Source organism: Pogoniulus pusillus, chromosome 6 (genome assembly GCF_015220805.1).
Source record: "Pogoniulus pusillus isolate bPogPus1 chromosome 6, bPogPus1.pri, whole genome shotgun sequence".
In the NCBI taxonomy this organism is placed as follows: Eukaryota; Metazoa; Chordata; class Aves; order Piciformes; family Lybiidae; genus Pogoniulus; species Pogoniulus pusillus.
The window spans coordinates 20,705,959-20,722,691 of NC_087269.1; the positions used below are offsets into that span (position 1 = coordinate 20,705,959).

Consider the following 16,733-nt stretch of genomic DNA (forward strand, 5'->3'; position numbering starts at 1 on the left):
CTCAGTTTAAGCTTTTGTAATCATTTCCAGTATAAAGCAACAGAAAGCAGTAATTCTGCCAAAGTTTATACCCACAGGAACTAAAATATTATCCAAGCTAATCATGTGGTATATCATTACCCAGATTATTGAGAAGAGAGAATCACATTTAAATTTGTATTAGTGCCACATCAAGACTCTAAGTCTTTGTACCTTGTAAGCTGTAATTTCTCCACCAAACACCAATGGGAATTTAGTATCCACTTCACACAAAGAGTTTAAATAAACTAAGTAAAAGAGAAAAAATCAGATCCCCTTAGTAATGCTGTATGAACAAAGAATATTTGTTGTTATTTCATAAACCATATGTGCACTAGAAATCATTCCATCTTTAATAAAGTTGCATATGCCTTAGCAGTGAATTGGTATAGCATAGCCCCTCAAAGCTGGCCGTGTGGGTCATAGGGATATTTTCTGGACAAAACAATCTGCTGCTTGGTTTAAGAGTAGTGAGGATCCACTTCAAATGCAAGTGTTTGTTTTCAGTTTGTTTTGAAGAGACAGTAAGTTGTGATCATACATAAAAGGTGCTGTCTCCTAAATTCCTTTAAAGGCATCATCTTTCCTTTAGCCTTCTACAGCCATTCTGCAGCTGGTAAAAGCTCTATGCAGGCCTATGGAGGGCCCATGGATATTATTAGGGGTACTCTCTAGGGGCCAGATCCATGGGAAGGAATGGATGCTAGCTTGTGCAAGAGTGTAAATACTGGATTTACTCCTTTGCTTTGAAATTGATTCTTGCACTGATGTCCACAGATATTTCTTTGTGGATATAATGAACAAGCTTTGAGTTTAACACAATCTATGCTTAAGCCAGTAGATTCAACATTCTTAGTGTGCTCTTTGGTCTGAATAACTCCAGCTGGCTTTCCCACCAGTTTTTGTTCCTCTTCCCTATCTCAGTTTCACAGGAAGGAATCTTAGGGATTTAGGACAGGAAAAAGCCATCCAGACTGCTACAGCACAGAACTCCTACATGTGCCAGAATCAGCTTCCACTACTGAATCCAAACTCTGGCCATTTCATTGCTACATTGAGCAGGCAAACTACAGATTAACCAAATTTACACCTGCTTCCTCAACTCAGATGTAAAAACCTAGAGCCATCTGCAATTGCAGGCACACCCCTGATGCCAAATCTGTGTATAAGCAAGTTTTCACACTAGAGCAATGTAATGGTTTGGGAGTTACCTGCTCCCCCACACTTAAGAAAATCACCCACACTGGATTCAGATGGCTGGAAATTAAAGAATGAAGCTATATTTACAGCCTAGTACAATATACAAGCATATATACACAAATATATACAGTTACATACAAATTAAAAGTAACACAGAAACACAATACCCCTTCCAGAAACAATCAGAGTCCCCAGGAGGGCTCCTGACCCAAACCCCCTTCCCCCTCCCTCTTTTCCTCCCTTCAGAAATAACCAGATCAACCCATGTATATCTCACGTGATAAATCTGGGGATCTGAGGTGAGATGTCAAAAAAAAGACAGCACGAAGGAAAGAGGAAAAAGGGGTTAGGTGGATTAGAGAGTTAAAGGCAGAATCAGCCAGAAATAGCAGACCACCAGAGAGAAGGCACAGCCCAAAGTGCGAGCTGAGCAGTGTGTGTGTGTCAAGTGCCCATCTTATCTCTCTTTGGATTAGTTGTGTTTCTCAGCAGAAGAATGGGTGATATAGGTTACTGTTGTTTTATTTCTTCTAACAGCTAAGGATTTAATTTCTCTCAGTAAAAAATAGCCTGAAATCAGCACAAACAACAAACTTTCATCACTGTTGTCTCCAGTTTTGAGTGTCAACTTATCAGAACTAACCAGAGTATTTATGGTCTGGCATTAGTCTAGGATAGTAATTTTTTTAGACAAGTCTAACAAGTAATTTTAGGATAGGCAATAGCTTTTTCCATCAAGGAGTAACACTGTAAGAAATAGACTGAATGAGGATGAGGAAGAGATCCATAATTTGTTTCTTCTTGCACTGTGTCTTCATAAGATTACATTATGCTGTGCTAGTTCTTCCCCAGAAACTGGAGGGCAGAAGAGAGCAGTAATTGCAGTGTCTGCTGTTTCTCAAATCCCTCTGGTGTATATTTTCTTCAAATCCTTTGTGTCCTGTACCCTGGTCCATTTCTGCAATCCATAGCGGCCTTCCAGTAAACTGACTGTCTGGACAGACCTTGAACATTTTCACTGCAGCCTTTCAGAGTCCACCAGAAGACCTCTGCCTTATTTCACACATCTGTAAATGGATAAGGCTGAGCAGTCAGTCACATAGGACTGGAATAATTACAAGGAACACCAGAGTGCTATAACTTCCATCCTTGTGGTCATGCAGGAAAGAACTTGTCCCCTGACAAATTCCACAAGCACTCTGCTCTGGAAGATCCTAGGAAATCTGAGCCACACATAGATCTAATGGCGACATACAAGTGGCAAGGAATGCCACAGGGCTAAGGTATGCCTATGAGCATGCATCTCATAGCTTTAGACCTCAGCTCTGTCACGTCTTACATGTTCTGTTTCTTAATATGCACATTAGTCCCTGATGACATATGTGATTTTTAAATACTTTTATATTGTTTGAAAGTTCAGAGAGGAAGAGCAAGTGATACTTGTTGTTGTCATCTTCACGCTAATCTTTAAAAGGAACCTGTCTAAATTCCTCTCTAAAAGGAATTTTAGGACTGAAATGCTTTCTGGGCCCCTGACTGTATTTAGGTTGAGACTTCTAGAAAGCAGGTTTTTTTTCTTATTGCACCATTCAATAGCACTGTCTCTCAGAGGCTGGTGCACGTATCAGAAAGAAACTATTTCTCCTATGGGAACATTCTGTTTGGGTTTTGGTTGTTTGGCTGGGTTGGTTGTTTGTTTGTTTGTTTGGATGTTTTTGTTTGGTTGGCTGGTTTGTTTGGAGGTGTGTGTGTTTTGGTGTTGGTTGGGTTGGGTTTTTTTGTTTGTTTTGGTTAATGAAAAGACTCTCCAGACCTGAGACTTAGGATACTACATTTTTCAGTATGAGTACACTTAGAACATACAGACTTCATGATCTTTGCACTACTAACAAAGGACTTGATGGATTTTATTCCACATTTTAGTGAATACAGAAGGTAACTAAAGGCAATTTTTTCTGGTTCAGGGAATTTTTAGGAGGAATGAACTATGGAAAATATTACAGCCCTTGAAAGTAATTTTAGATCAATCCCATGTTGTTTGTTTTTTTTTTAACAATCTTGCTCAACACGTTGTGAAACTAGCTCAGGGTGATAGTTTTCTGGTTTATAAGCAGTATAATAAAAGTCTTTAATTTCTACTACGGTTGAAGATCTGAACCAGTTCAGTATTTAGTTATAGAAGTATTGAAAAAGTAGAATCAAGAGAGGTATGACACAACTTTCCTTTGAGATGTTCCTATGTCCCTAATGTAGCAATATCCTTTAAGTGTCTGGATGAAGCCATTAAAATCAGCTTATGAGAACTTGGGGCATTTTTTTCCCTGATTTAAATTAAAATGCCAAGTAAGAAGTACACCACCCAGTTTTCTGGTTCTTCATGAAGTCTTTTGTGGTATTAGTGTAGCCAAATGCAATAAATAAACTCCATGTGCTAATATCAAGAGCTGGTCTAAATTCACCATTTCTAATTCATTATTTAGCTACCATCTAGAAGATGCAATTTCGTTTCTGGTTAGTTCACTTGTAATAAAAAACATATTAAATACAGCGGTATGGCAAGGCTTTTTAACCCACTGGGAAAAGATTACTTCGTGAGAAAGCAGGTAGTGGGTGTTTGACCTGCAAAAGCGAAAGGACAATTGGCTGTGAATGCCAGTTTGGCAATTTGCACAATGTATTTATTTATGCTAGGGTATACAGCGTTTCCTTTCAGCAAAGCCTGGAATTCTATTGTGGGTTTATTAAGACTAATCCAGTTTAAACCAAAGGGGATGTTACCAGACTTGTAAATCCTGCGCTTCTTTTCTAAGAAAACTAGGAGGAAAGTATGCCTGTGCTTGCACGGCTGGGCACTGGCACAGCCCCGCGCAGTGCTCTAGCGGAGGCGGCTGCAGAGGCGCTGCCAGCACCGGCGACACCTGCCGCACTTGACCTTCTTCCCAGCGTGGAGCAGGGCGCGCTGTGCACGGGCCCAACCAACAGAGTCTCCAAGTCAACAGGGTAGACAGACACTTGAACGAGCCACCGTGGTCGAAATCATCCTCCCGTCTGGTTTTCGTTCTCTTCCCGTCTGTGGGTGATGTGGTTCTCACAACCTACAGGACTTGGGTCTGAACAGCCCTTTCCCAGCTGGCAGCAGGCTCAGCCAGCTCAGCTCATCCGCTCTGCCGGGGCCTCACGCTCTGATGGATTACTTAGGACACAGCAGTTGCCTCGGTAAACCCTCTGTTTTTCCTGTGCTGCCGGGCAGCACTGTCGGCCGGTGTCGGAGACGACGGCGGCTGCCCGCCGCGATCCGCTAACCCTGAGCAAGCGCAGCGGCTGGGCTGCGGCTCAGCGGCGGCGGAGGAGGTGCCCTCGCCTCCCCGAGCGGCGCTACTGCGCCCCCTGGCGCCTGCTGACGCGCACGCCGCGCTGGGCGGGTCGCCTCGGGTCACGTGGCGGCGCTCAGCTGACGGGCGGGTGGCGGATGGCGCCGGCGGGGGAGGGGGCAGTATCGCGGCCTGCGGTCACGGTAAGTGCTGGGGCGGCCCTTGCGCGGCTGCGGTACCGGCTTCGCGGCTTACTGTCCTTCTCCCGCAGATGAATGGAGCCCCGCGGGACGCAGCAGAGTCGACGCCGGTATGGGAGCGGCCCTGGTCGCTGGAGGAGATCCGTAAGGGTAGCCAGAACTGGTCCTTGGCCTCGGACGCTGGGGTGAGCAGTGCGGGCGGGACCGGGACCGAGCCTGAGCCTGAGGCCGGAGGGGTGCACGAGCAGCGGTTACCCTGCCCGTGGCCTCATCCCAGAGCTTGGGAGGTGTCGGGCAGCAGCCGTGTGCCCGGTGGTGCTGCCGCCCGCTGGCCGGAGCAGCGGCCTGGGGCCGGTCCGAATGCCTGGGCAGGGGAACGCGGAAAAGTCAGCCCCGTCGGGACACGGCAATCGCAGTCTCTCCTGTTGCTTTAAAATGAGGATTTGGCCCAAAAGGAGATGCGAGATGAAGTGGAAATGGAGATGGTCCAGGGTGTACGTGGGACACCTTTAAGTATAAACTGTGGTTGTTTTGAGGCTCATTTGAAATGTGTGACCAACTCTGCAAATGTTATAAACGGTACCCGAATTAAAAAGAGTTGGGTGCTGACTGTTGGTTTCCTCTGTTGTAACAGCTTCTGCATTTTCTACAAGAGTTCTCGCAGCAAACCATTTCCAGGACTCATGAAATCAAAAAGCAAGTAGATGGATTGATTAGTGAAACAAAAGCCACAGACTGTCGCCTTCATAATGTCTTCAATGACTTTCTTATGTTGTCCAATACACAGTTCATAGAGAACGTGAGTATGTTCCTATACAGCATCAAGCTTGTACTTCAGACATTGGTGTTGTCCCTTACTTTGATGTGGAGAAGTGACTTGACGTTTTGGCATTCCAGTGTTAGAGTTGAAGTGACTTTTAATTGCTTTCTGTTAAAGTAAATGCTAATTTCTTTCTGAGTGATAGAGTATCCAATCTTGGCAGATTCCCTTTTGCCTTTTCTGAGGCACCTTCCTTCCTTTATTTATATGTGATCAGAGTTTTATTTTAAGGACAATAAATGAATTGGAGTCTCTGGCATGTCAATATATCTTCACAGGTGGTGTGAATGTAGCGTTTGAATGCATGTGGCTGTCAGAAGATGAGGAATGTTATACAATGCTTTTGCTAAAAGCAGTTGGTATTAAAGATGTTGGACTGTAACTAGTTGTCCATTACTTTGATCATGATGAGCATATTTTTAGTTCATGTGTCCACTTCATCAGTGTAGCTGTAGTAGAAAGGGAAAAGCTGGACTTGAAAGCCTGTTACAGCATTATATTACTAGAAGTATGTGCATAATTAACATGTAAGCTTTAATATTCTTTCAGATTTGGGGGGCGGGGGGTTGTAGCACTGACTTTTATCAAGTATTCTGTTTTAATCAGCATGTGTGTTTCATCTGAAGCAGTGATGCTATTATTGGAAAGATGCTTGCAGAGGACAAGATGGTGGAAATCTGTGTTTCTGTTGTGGGCTTTTTCAGTGGTGGCTCTTTCACGGCTGCAATATCTTTACTGCCCTACTGTTGCGTTTCAGTGTAATGATTCTGCTGAGAAAAACTTGTCCCAAATGTCATTAAGTCTTGGGTGCTCAAAGCCACTTGTTCCCAAATATAAATGCACAGAAATAGGCCCTCATTTCTGGCTCTCAATATAGTGTATGTGAGAGATCTGTCTTTTCCCAAGGGCACTAAAGCTTTGTTTGAATTGTGAATTTAGGTTTGCAGGTTCAAGGGATGCTTTATTCCCCTGTGTTTCCTTGTAACTGATTCTACAAAAGAATGCTAAAAGAGCTGGATGGGAGAGATCATCAGAACGAACTGAGGGTTGAGGACGAATGTGAGCTTTCTCTGTAAGAACAGAGGGTAATCAGTAAAGAAGGGAAAGGTTACTAAATGCAGAAATGAAAGAAAAGTAACCCATAAATAAGCTTATGTTTGACTTTGAAAGTTTCTGGGCTAACTTTATGTTAGGACATTAAAGCAGTGGGGTTTTTTTAATGTATTCAGGTCAATCTCTGAACAAAGTTAAATGATCTACTTCTCTTCTACTACTGCAGTGACATTTGCAGTCTTGAAGTGCCTTGGTTTGAGAGGCTGCCCGATTGTAAAGGATGATGACTTAAGTGACTTAAGAAGGCTGTAAAGATGCTTGACATCATCCATGGCTTATTTTTTAAGAAATAATGTGTGATTAGTTACTTGTTAACAGTGTATTTTATTTTGTTTTGTTGATAGTGCCTGTGGGTTAGCTCCTGCAGCGATATACTGTTCTTACTTGTATTCATTTTGCTTGACTTTTAGAGAGTATATGATGAAGAAGTGGAAGAGCCTATTCGCAAAGCTGATGCTGGAGACAAAACAGAGCAGGTAGGTTTAACTTAATCTGCCTTTGAATGCTGGTGGACAGGTTTGCAGCTCTTGTCTACCTTCTTATTTTCAAACTTACTTTGCAGTTATTTTGCAGCTTACAAACCAAATTGTTTCCTTAGTTTTTGAACTCACGTGTAGGAAGGTGTGTGCCGTTTAATGACGAAGTTGACAGTAGAATTGGAAGCTACTGCAATGTATTGATAATGTGCTAGGGCTCACCCCAAGCTCAATACTGTGTCTATTTAGACAAGACTTTACGTGTTGATTTTCAATGGGTATGCATGGTTTTTAGAAGAGGAAAGGCTTGGACTTCAGTAGATGCAGAGGTAGTGGCGTGGAGAAGCAGATTCTGACTGCCATTCCCAGGGATAAAACTCAGCTTATTATATATCTTAGGGTCTACGTGTATTATCCATAAATATTCCCTTGATGAGCTGCGAGCACAACAAAAAAGATAGTCCTGTGCTCATGCGATGTTTAGAACTCTAGTTTCCTAAAGTAATAAAAATTAAGTCAAGCTAAGAAAGGTTCTGAAGGTCTTTTCTCTTACATGTAGTGAAAAAGCTTTCTTTAATTGTTCTATTTTTAAAAATGTGCATATGTGTGGCAGTAAGATTGAGTCTTGAGTAAAATGCAATGGGAATGTGTCCTTCCTATTAATAAAGGAAAAGACAAGGGAACAGAAAGAAGCTGATCTGATTCCCAAAATCCAAGAAGCAGTGAATTACGGACTGCAAGTTCTGGACAGTGCATTTGAACAGCTAGACATCAAAGCAGGCAACTCTGACTCAGAAGAGGAGGAAAGTAATGAAAGAGTGGAACTGATACTTGAGCCAAAGGTACAGAGATCTGTTCTTGCTGAGAGCATGCATTTGTGTTTGGCTTTGCTGGACTTACTCTTTCCTTCTGTCGGCAGTATCATTGTGTTGACATAAGATTGATCCTTGTTACTTAAAAAGAGAATTTGATGGCTACACCTGAAGAAGTGAACTACTCGTTGTGTAGCCTGCTTGTCCTTTAAATATCGTGCTTTTTAGGTACAAACCATATTTTAGGTGGTTTTTACTCTCCCAGTAATTAATAACTCGGGGTGCAAGATTTGAGATAAGACTCAGACTTGCAAGTCTTTGCAAAGATATTCTTGTGTTAGATGACACCTAGAAAGCAAGTTGAGACCACACAAATAGAAGTAGCTCCCTTCTCTAACAGCATTAAAAAGTAATAAACCTCAGCTGGCCCACCCAGTTGCATGCTGACATAAAGCATGTGTCTGTAGGACTCTAAACAGTACTTCTGTCTTCCAGGAGTTCAAAACAATGTGTGTAAGACTCCTGTCATTGTCAGCAATGTAGAGCTATTTGTAGATGTCAGAAAGACATGATATTGTCTCTTTCCAGGATCTCTATATTGACAGGCCTTTACCATACTTGATTGGCTCTCAGCAGTTTATGGAACAAGATGATGTTGGCCTTGGAGATCTCTCTAGTGAAGGTATGTGCTGGCATGACCTATTTGAAGTTAAGCAACTAGTTTCTAACCTGAGACTGTCTGTTTTAATTCACAGACTGGTTTATACTGCATTAGTGTTCTTGCATATATAGAAATGCATTGTAGTTAGCTGGGGAAAAAAATGCACCTCCTGCTGTAAAAAACACTTTTGCAGCGGCAAAGCAGTAACTTCTTGGTATCTTGTGCTCTGTGTATTGGAAATTTAAAGTGCAAAAACTTTCAGCAGCTTTCAAAGCTCTTCCAAACCACTCTATCTTCCACTCATTTTTAGTTCTCTTCACAATGCCTTTAAGGTTTGAAGTTGGTAAGTCTGGTGACTGCATTGCTCTGTGTATAGATATTAGGTCTGATCGTGACTTTTTGTTTTCATTCATAATAGAAGGATCAGTAGATAGTGATCGTGGAAGTGTAATTGACAGTGAAGAGAAGGATGAAGAGGTAAGTGACTGGTGACAGTACAAGCTACTTTGCTATTCCTGAGATCCTCACTGTGTGTGAGGCAGTGGTGGGGGTTGTGAAAGTGGCCTCTGGAGATTGTCTGGGTCAAACTCTCCTGCTAAAAGCTGGCTTACCTAGGTCAAGTAGATTAGATACCTGCTTTCTCATGTTAGATCTCAAGATGTAATTTTGTTATGTGAAACAAATCACATTCTTATCAAAAATTGCATTTGTGGAGAACAAACTTGCTATAAATTACAATTACAAAGAATTGGATGGAAATGAACAGGATCAAGTTTAAATGGTTAAAGTCGGTGCAAGTAATTGCACCTCAGGGCTTTGCCTCATAAATCTTGCACTGAACTATCAATTTGGTGATAGGTTTTGTCTGCTTTGACTGAGAGATCTCTGTTTTAACAAGCGTTGCTACCAAAGCATTCCTGCTTTTCCTGAGGAGCTTGCTTTTGGTTGTCATTGCTTAATATTAAATCCCTTTCAAGTTACTCATGCACAGTCAGATGAAGTTTGTCTTTGCTAAATTAATGGCTTTCTAGTGAGCTCTGTTCATAATAATGGTCAGCAATTGTGAAATGTCTCCTTGGCCAAGTCGCTATGAGATCTGAATGTCCAAACTGAAGCAAGTTCTGAGTTTGTGCTGTAACTATAGGATGAAGTAATGTGGTACTTGAATTTGGGTCTCTTTTATTCCAGGAATCAGATGATGAATTTGGAAATCCTAGTGAAGATGAGCAGAAAACGGTACAGTTATACACTCTGGTACATACTTGAAAAAGAAGATACGAACTCAATACAATGAATTATTAAAAACTTCAGTTAAGATGAATTTGTATAACTCTGTATGGGAAGGTTGTCCTGGCTAGATGGCACCGTCTTGTGAAATTGAACTTGGATTGAACTTAAGGACATTCTTTTAAGCTGTCATTAGATGTCAGGTGATGTGGGATGGCATTGTCTGATGTGCTTTGGAGTCATGAGAGCTCAAAGAATCCATCCCAGGAGAACTAGACTTTCTGTAATTAAATTTTAAACTTGTTATTCAGGAACACTGCAGTGTTGGTGTGACATGAAATCAAAAGACAGGAACAATATTAAATGTTTGGGAACATTTGGGTAAACAAATGAAAAAGGGAAAAGACAATGTTTGAAAAATTCAAAGCGTGCCCTGAATCATGGTAGTAGAAGAAAGAATCTTACCCATGTTTAGATGTGCCACTGCAAAAAACTGATGTGGGCTACTCAGTTCTTAAACAATGTTTCAAAAAGATGCCCTTTTGTACATCTGCACCTGATAAAAACAATGTTACAAAATTTACGTGATGTTACTTTAAGCTATATTGACTGTCATAGGGTAACTTTGTACTTCTGATGTATTTTGAAATGAGCAATTATCTTTGGCGTTGATAAATTTCGTTCTGGGCACTTGTCCCTTTCCCAGCCCCCAGCTACATAATTCACTTCATCTGTTTCATAATCTTGTTAAAGCAACGGAAGCCAAGTTATGGATATAGAATTGTCTGCCGTTCTGCTATCCAAATGACTTGGTTTTTTACTAGCTGATCACAGTGTTCCTGAGTTAAGGCAAAGTGATAGGTCTTCAGTGGAGAGGAGTTTGTAAACAGAGGGAAACAGCCCAGTCAAAACAGTTTAGGCTTGTATATGGTAGCAGTACGTCCCTTGTGAGGAGGCCCTTAGGGTTCTCACTTAAATCTCTGGTTCAGAAATATTTGGTGACACAGCACAAGAATGTACTAGAGCATGAAGTGACTTGCTTGGAGATAGAATTATTTCTTCCCTACTTCTCTAAAGATGTAAAGCACCTCAAACTGACTGAATGTTTTCCTCCTTTCAGAGAGTTTGCTTTTAATATTTTGCCTAAGCAGATGAATGTTTGTGCTTGTTTTGTGTGCCAACTTCAGAGAACCTAATAGGTTATTGCTGGGTTTTTTTAGAAGACAGCACAGATGAGCGATGAAGATGATTATGATGGCTGTGATCTCTTTGACTCTGAAAAAGAGGAAGATGAGGATGGAGATTTAGATGAAAACACAAGGCCTGTAAGTATTTTTTGCCTCCCTAGAGGGAAAAAATGACTTACCTCTTGAAAAATCTGTCCTTACAAGGATTATAATGGTACCTCTCAGTTACCTGGGATGGGTTTGTGTAGAGAAAATGTATAAAAATCCTGAATGCTCTTTCATTGTGGCTGTTGAGGTTTTACCCTTTTAAACCAGGAGACTCTTGCACCCAAAGCTGATGTCAAAGCTGCCTTTAAAAATCATTAAGAAATTACTTGTTGCATTTGTGTGTGCTAAATGCTTCTTGCATATCTGGCCCCTACAATGAGGGGCCAGTGAGTGATGTTGAACTTAAAGGCAACCTTGGCTTTAGCGACCATGAAATGATAGAGTTTAAGATCCTCAAGATGTCAAAGAGAACATGAAGAAAACTTGATGTGGATTTCAAGAGAACAGCCTTCATCTTCTTCAGGCATCTGCTTGGCAGAGTGTCATGGGACAAAGTGCTGGAGGGAAGAGGGGCCCAAGAAAGCTGGTCAGTATTCAAGGATCATCTCTTTCAAGCCCAGGAGCATTGCATTCCAAGAAGGAAGAAGGCAGGCAAGAATGCCAGGAGGCCACTGTGGATGAACAAGGTTGCTTCTGGACTGACTTAGGCAAAAAAAAAAGAGAGTCTATAAGCAATGGAAGCAAGAACAGGCTGTGTGGGAGGATTGCAAAGAAGTTGTCCAGGCACCTAGGGATCAGGCTTGAAAAGCGAAAGTACAAATAGAATTAAACTTGGCTAGGGAAATAAAAGGGAATAGGAATGTCTTCAGGTACATCAGGGACAAAAAGATGGCAAAGGAAGATATGGGGCCTCTCCAGAAGGAGAATGGAGACCTGGTCATGGTGGATACAGAGAAGGCTGAGGTACTCCGTGACTACTTTGCCTCAGTTTTCACTGGCAAGGGCTCCAGTGGTACCACCCAAGTTCCAGAAAACACAGGTGGGGAGTGGGAAAAAGAAGATCTGCCCACTGTAAGTGAAGAACAGTTTTGAGACTGTCTAAAGAACCTGAAGATTCACAAGTCTGTGGGGCTGGATGAGATCTACCCATGGGTCCTGAGGGAAATGGCAAATGAAGTTGCCAAACCAGTGTCCATCGTATTGGAAAAGTTATGGCAGTCTGGTGAAATCCCTGCTGACTGGAGAAGGGAGAACATAACTCCCATCTTCAAAAAAAGAAAGTGGAAGTAGGTGATATTTAAGCTCCCTTCCAATGTAAGCCATTCTATGAATTTATGAATGAGGTAAATTAAAAATTACGTGATCATAAGGGACTAGAAATGCCATCTTTTTTAATCTTGAGGAACTCAATCCCTTTTTGGGTTTCTTAACAGAAAGCTGTATTGCCTCTTCCAAGAGCTTCAGTCAAAGACTAGGCAGGATGTTCAAGTGAGGCTGTAGAATAGACTACAGCTGCAACTGCACCAAGTTGGTAACTGGAATGTATATAGAGAATAAGCTGTTATTTGTCCCTGCTTCTCAGAAAAAGAAGAGGCCAACGTCATTTGCAGATGAGCTGGCAGCTCGAATCAAAGGAGAAGTACCAGTCAAACAGGATGAAGACCGTTCATGTGAGTTAGCTCTAGTTCTGATAACTGCTTCTGAGATAGAGGGAAGCTTGCGAGAGAGCTGGGCAGGAGATTCTGTGTAACAGATCAGCTATTTTTGTATGTATTATGTAAAAGCCCAACAAGAGGAATTGCAGACACTTATTTTGTGTTCTGGGAATCTTCTTGGCCATAACCTCTAGGACTGAATTTGAATTCAGTGAGTGTTAGGCTGGAAAATGTGGCTTTCAGGTGAAACAGGTCACTCCCCAAGAATAAATACATTTTTGGAAAAGTTTTCTCTCCAGTCTTAACTCTCCCTCTGCATGCAAAACTGCGCATGTTTGACCACTTGTACCTCCCTCTGTTACAAGTATGGGGAACTCACTGGTTGCTGTAGTTGCTCTGTGAGCAATACAGTGGAAAACGTTTAAAGCAGTAGGTTTTTGATTTCATGTGGTATGGGTTGTTCAGTTTTTCCTCTTCATGGCTTAAATATACTGAGCTTTGAGGAATTTGTCCTTGATACTGTTTTCTGTGATATTTTAAACCAAATAGAACGTTTTTGGTGTCACTTTCAAAGGGAGAGAGACCTTTCTGAAATGGTTATTCTTGCAGCAAAGCAGTAGTTGAAAATAGCTGACTGAAATTAAGTTGGCAAGTCCATGTGAATCTGCTTTTGACCTGTAATTCTGAGAGCATGAGCAGACAAGAACACTGTCTTTATGTTCTTTAGCAGTTCAAACAATCAGGCTGGGTCTGTGGATATCAGAATATAAAACCTACCAACTTACTTTGTTGGTTTACAGAGAAGACTTCCATTCACTGAAGTAATCTTGTGATGGTAGGGCCAGAGGAAGTAAAGCTCTGACATTGGTTTTGGTAGCTGAATCAAGGTATAATATGTCTGTAGCCATCCCAGGTGTTCAAAGGTGCTGCATGCTCTATGTGGGATATGTACCACACAGAATGGAATGCTGTGTGGCACTGTCATCTCAGGTGACGCTCGTCTGTCTATGGGCAACTGTGTTAAACACACGGTCCCTGACAGAATGATGCTATTAAAATTTTAAGTGCTAGTTTTAGAAGCTGTACTTGTAGAATTGCTTCAGTGGGCTGAGTTGCATAAAATCACATAGGTCAGCTTGGTTAGAAGTATTAATTTTTTGGGTTTGTTTTACCATAGATTGATCACAGGCTACAAGTAAAGGTAAATTTTATTTCTGCTTTGAAACTTTCTTCTTAAAGCTTTGTCATCAGAGACCAAACCAAGGAAAACCCTGAAAGAGAAGAAGGAAGTTAGAGTTCCATCAGATGGTAGGACATCCTTCTCCTTTTTATTTTAGAATTGCATACTGGCTTGTAAGACACTACGTAGGAAGTTGTGGCATGTACTCTAGAGACTGAGTGAGATGTGTGCATCCTTCAAGGTGAGTGTGTAAACAAATCTAGGTTGTGAAATGCACGTGAAACAAGGCTAGAAACAGGTTTAGTTGGAGTTCCTCCTTAAATGTGGTCTGGTGGAGCAACAACATCCAACCCAATCTGTGTACTGGAGATTCTTTGTATGTGTCATATTTATAAAACAGAGAGGGGATAGAATCAAACTGTTTTTTATTTTGGTTATCTCTTCAGTTCCCTTTCCTGAAACTTGGTCAGTCTCACTACAGCTCTTGGCTCTCATGCTTTCTAGATGAAGATGATGACATCTTCAAACCTCCTAAGCTGACTGATGAAGACTTCACACCATTTGGTTCTAGGGGTGGTCTCTTCAGTGGTGGAACAGGTCTCTTTGATGATGAGGAGGTGAGAATGCTGGAAAGGATAAAAGTTGAGCATGTCTCCTTTTAAAAACAAAACAAAAGATCTCCACAGATTCCCCCCCGTGGAAGACAGGGAAGGGAAGTAGCCTTTTGTTGCGTGGTAACATTCAGGTGTAGTGGAACAGTTTAGCTTTCCAGTGAAGAAACAGGACTACACAAGTCAAGTACTTATGTTGCCCTTGGCATGAAGCCCTCTCTTCTGCAGTAGTGTTGATGAAAGATGCAAATGTGGTTCTAGCATTGCATTAGACAGGCTCTAATTCCATCAGAGTTTACTGCAGAATAGTCTGTAGAGGTAAATCAAATGCTGTACACTTTGTTTATTTTAAAACAACAGAATTTCATCATTCTTGCAGGCACCTTAATAAATCTTGTCATTCTGTCTTTCTCCCTGAGTGTGAAAAAGGTTTCCCATGCTACACTGGACAGTTATGCTGTTGGGTTTCTCTGTGCTGTTCAAAGTTCCTTATTGCAGTTATGTTGTGTCCTTTTATCTAGTTGTACAATTTCCAGGTTACCTGTGTTGGCAAAAAAAGTTCACCTTAAGCTTAATCCTGTGCTATGTATTTAAAGCTAACTTGATGAAAGAATGGCACAAAGTGCATTTCTGACCTTATTTTAGCATAGTTTGTGCATATGAAAGGCGATAGAAACCCCATGTCAGGAATACTCAAGGCTTAAGAATCTGATAGTGTAAAACAAGTGACTGCATTTTATCATGTAGTTTTGAGAAGGCAGTGGTGGTTACCTCCTCTGTCTTGGCTTAGAAGTGGATATGCTACAGGTGAAAATCTGCGGCTATCTTTTCCTACAAAAAAAATTAAACAAAAACCAAACTCCAAAACACAAAACTAAATTCACCCATTCTCTTTGTATTTTCTTCTACAGAGTGACCTTTTTGCAGAAGCACCAAAAGGAGAAGAATCAAAAGAGAGACAGGAGCAAGTCCCAGTAAGTGAAGGTAAGAACCAGTTGTTACCTTCTTTGATGTCTGTGCTGTGATTTATTACTATTTTGGTTCCAAACTAGAAAGTCTGGGGTATTAATTGTTGGCAAATCTCCTCTCCTCCTCAGCTGTGTTTTCCTTGAAATTTAAATGTATTTATTCACTAGGATCTCTTAGACCTACTCTTCTGGAGCTGAAACTATGTCCTTACTGATGTTGACAGAGTTCTTTGCAGGCACTGATTGCTGATGCTGAAGAGTGCTTTGCAGGATCCAGTTGTGGGTTTGAGTAAAGATTTCTTTTTGCAGATTAATTAACTTCTGTTTCCCATTAGCTGCATATGTAGAGGCTCTAAGAGTCTGAGCACACATTCTGTACTGCAGCAGCTTTGATGAATTTTTGAGTATGCGTTGGGAGACTGAGATGTTTTGAGTGTATTGCACTGAAATGGTTTTGAACGTGTGAATGTGAATTCTTGTAAATAATGCTATGTGTAAGCATATATCACATGTATACGTTCAGTTTAATGAAGCTGTTTCATTAAGTTTTAATAGAGGAGACATAGCTACTGCTTTTTATATGTATGCAAAACACCAGAACTTCAAGGAGAATGTCTTAAGAGTTCTTGGCTGTTGAGGGAAGAAAATATGAAGTAGCTCGAAAGTCTTCTTGGATTCCTATTTCTATGGTAGACTTCTGAAGAATTTGACAGATAAAACAAGTGCATCCATTTGTATTGTACTTCCTATGATTTCAGCATCCTCTGCAAAGTCCTTAAAGAAAGTTCCTGCAGGTGCAGTATCTCTGTTCCCAGGTATGAATCATTCAATAGCAAACTGCTTCATGCGCAGAATGATCTTTGCTTTAAAACCTACTGAGGAGGTTTTAAAAAAGAAGCCTATTCAAATACAGCAGCACTGCATTGCTTAATCATATGCTTAGTGACAACTACATGTGCTTCTGCCTGCGTTTGCCTAAACTGCAGCATGCTTTACAGGTAATCAAGATTCTGTAGGTTAGTGTCATTGATGGCAGTTACTAGTAGCTGTCAGCTTGCAGTGTTGTGTTGTGAACTTCTAAGGATGTGCATTACTCTGCTATTATGCAGCAGTGCATGGAGACACACCTTCCCTCTACACTGAGAAAGTAATGCATTTTGATCTTTCAGATTTGGTCATATTCCTTTGGGTTAGCACAAGAACAGTTTAAACATCAAGTTTCTGGTTTTTTTTGGTACAGGTAATA

The 16,733-nt window shown here is 41.2% G+C and overlaps 1 protein-coding gene across 1 annotated transcript in view; it reads left to right on the forward strand.

The window, feature by feature from the left end:
- The first annotated feature begins 4,638 nt into the window (after positions 1-4,638).
- The window catches only part of LOC135176122 (WASH complex subunit 2A-like), a 33,480-nt gene continuing 21,385 nt past the window's right edge, over positions 4,639-16,733 (forward strand). Inside the window, 14 exon segments of the mRNA XM_064144796.1 lie at positions 4,639-4,732; positions 4,801-4,914; positions 5,364-5,528; positions 7,073-7,138; positions 7,807-7,980; positions 8,539-8,632; positions 9,030-9,088; positions 9,800-9,847; positions 11,059-11,163; positions 12,656-12,743; positions 13,968-14,036; positions 14,413-14,525; positions 15,431-15,503; positions 16,246-16,302. Of these exon segments, the coding sequence (XP_064000866.1) occupies positions 4,688-4,732; positions 4,801-4,914; positions 5,364-5,528; positions 7,073-7,138; positions 7,807-7,980; positions 8,539-8,632; positions 9,030-9,088; positions 9,800-9,847; positions 11,059-11,163; positions 12,656-12,743; positions 13,968-14,036; positions 14,413-14,525; positions 15,431-15,503; positions 16,246-16,302 (1,270 nt within the window). The 5' untranslated portion in view covers positions 4,639-4,687.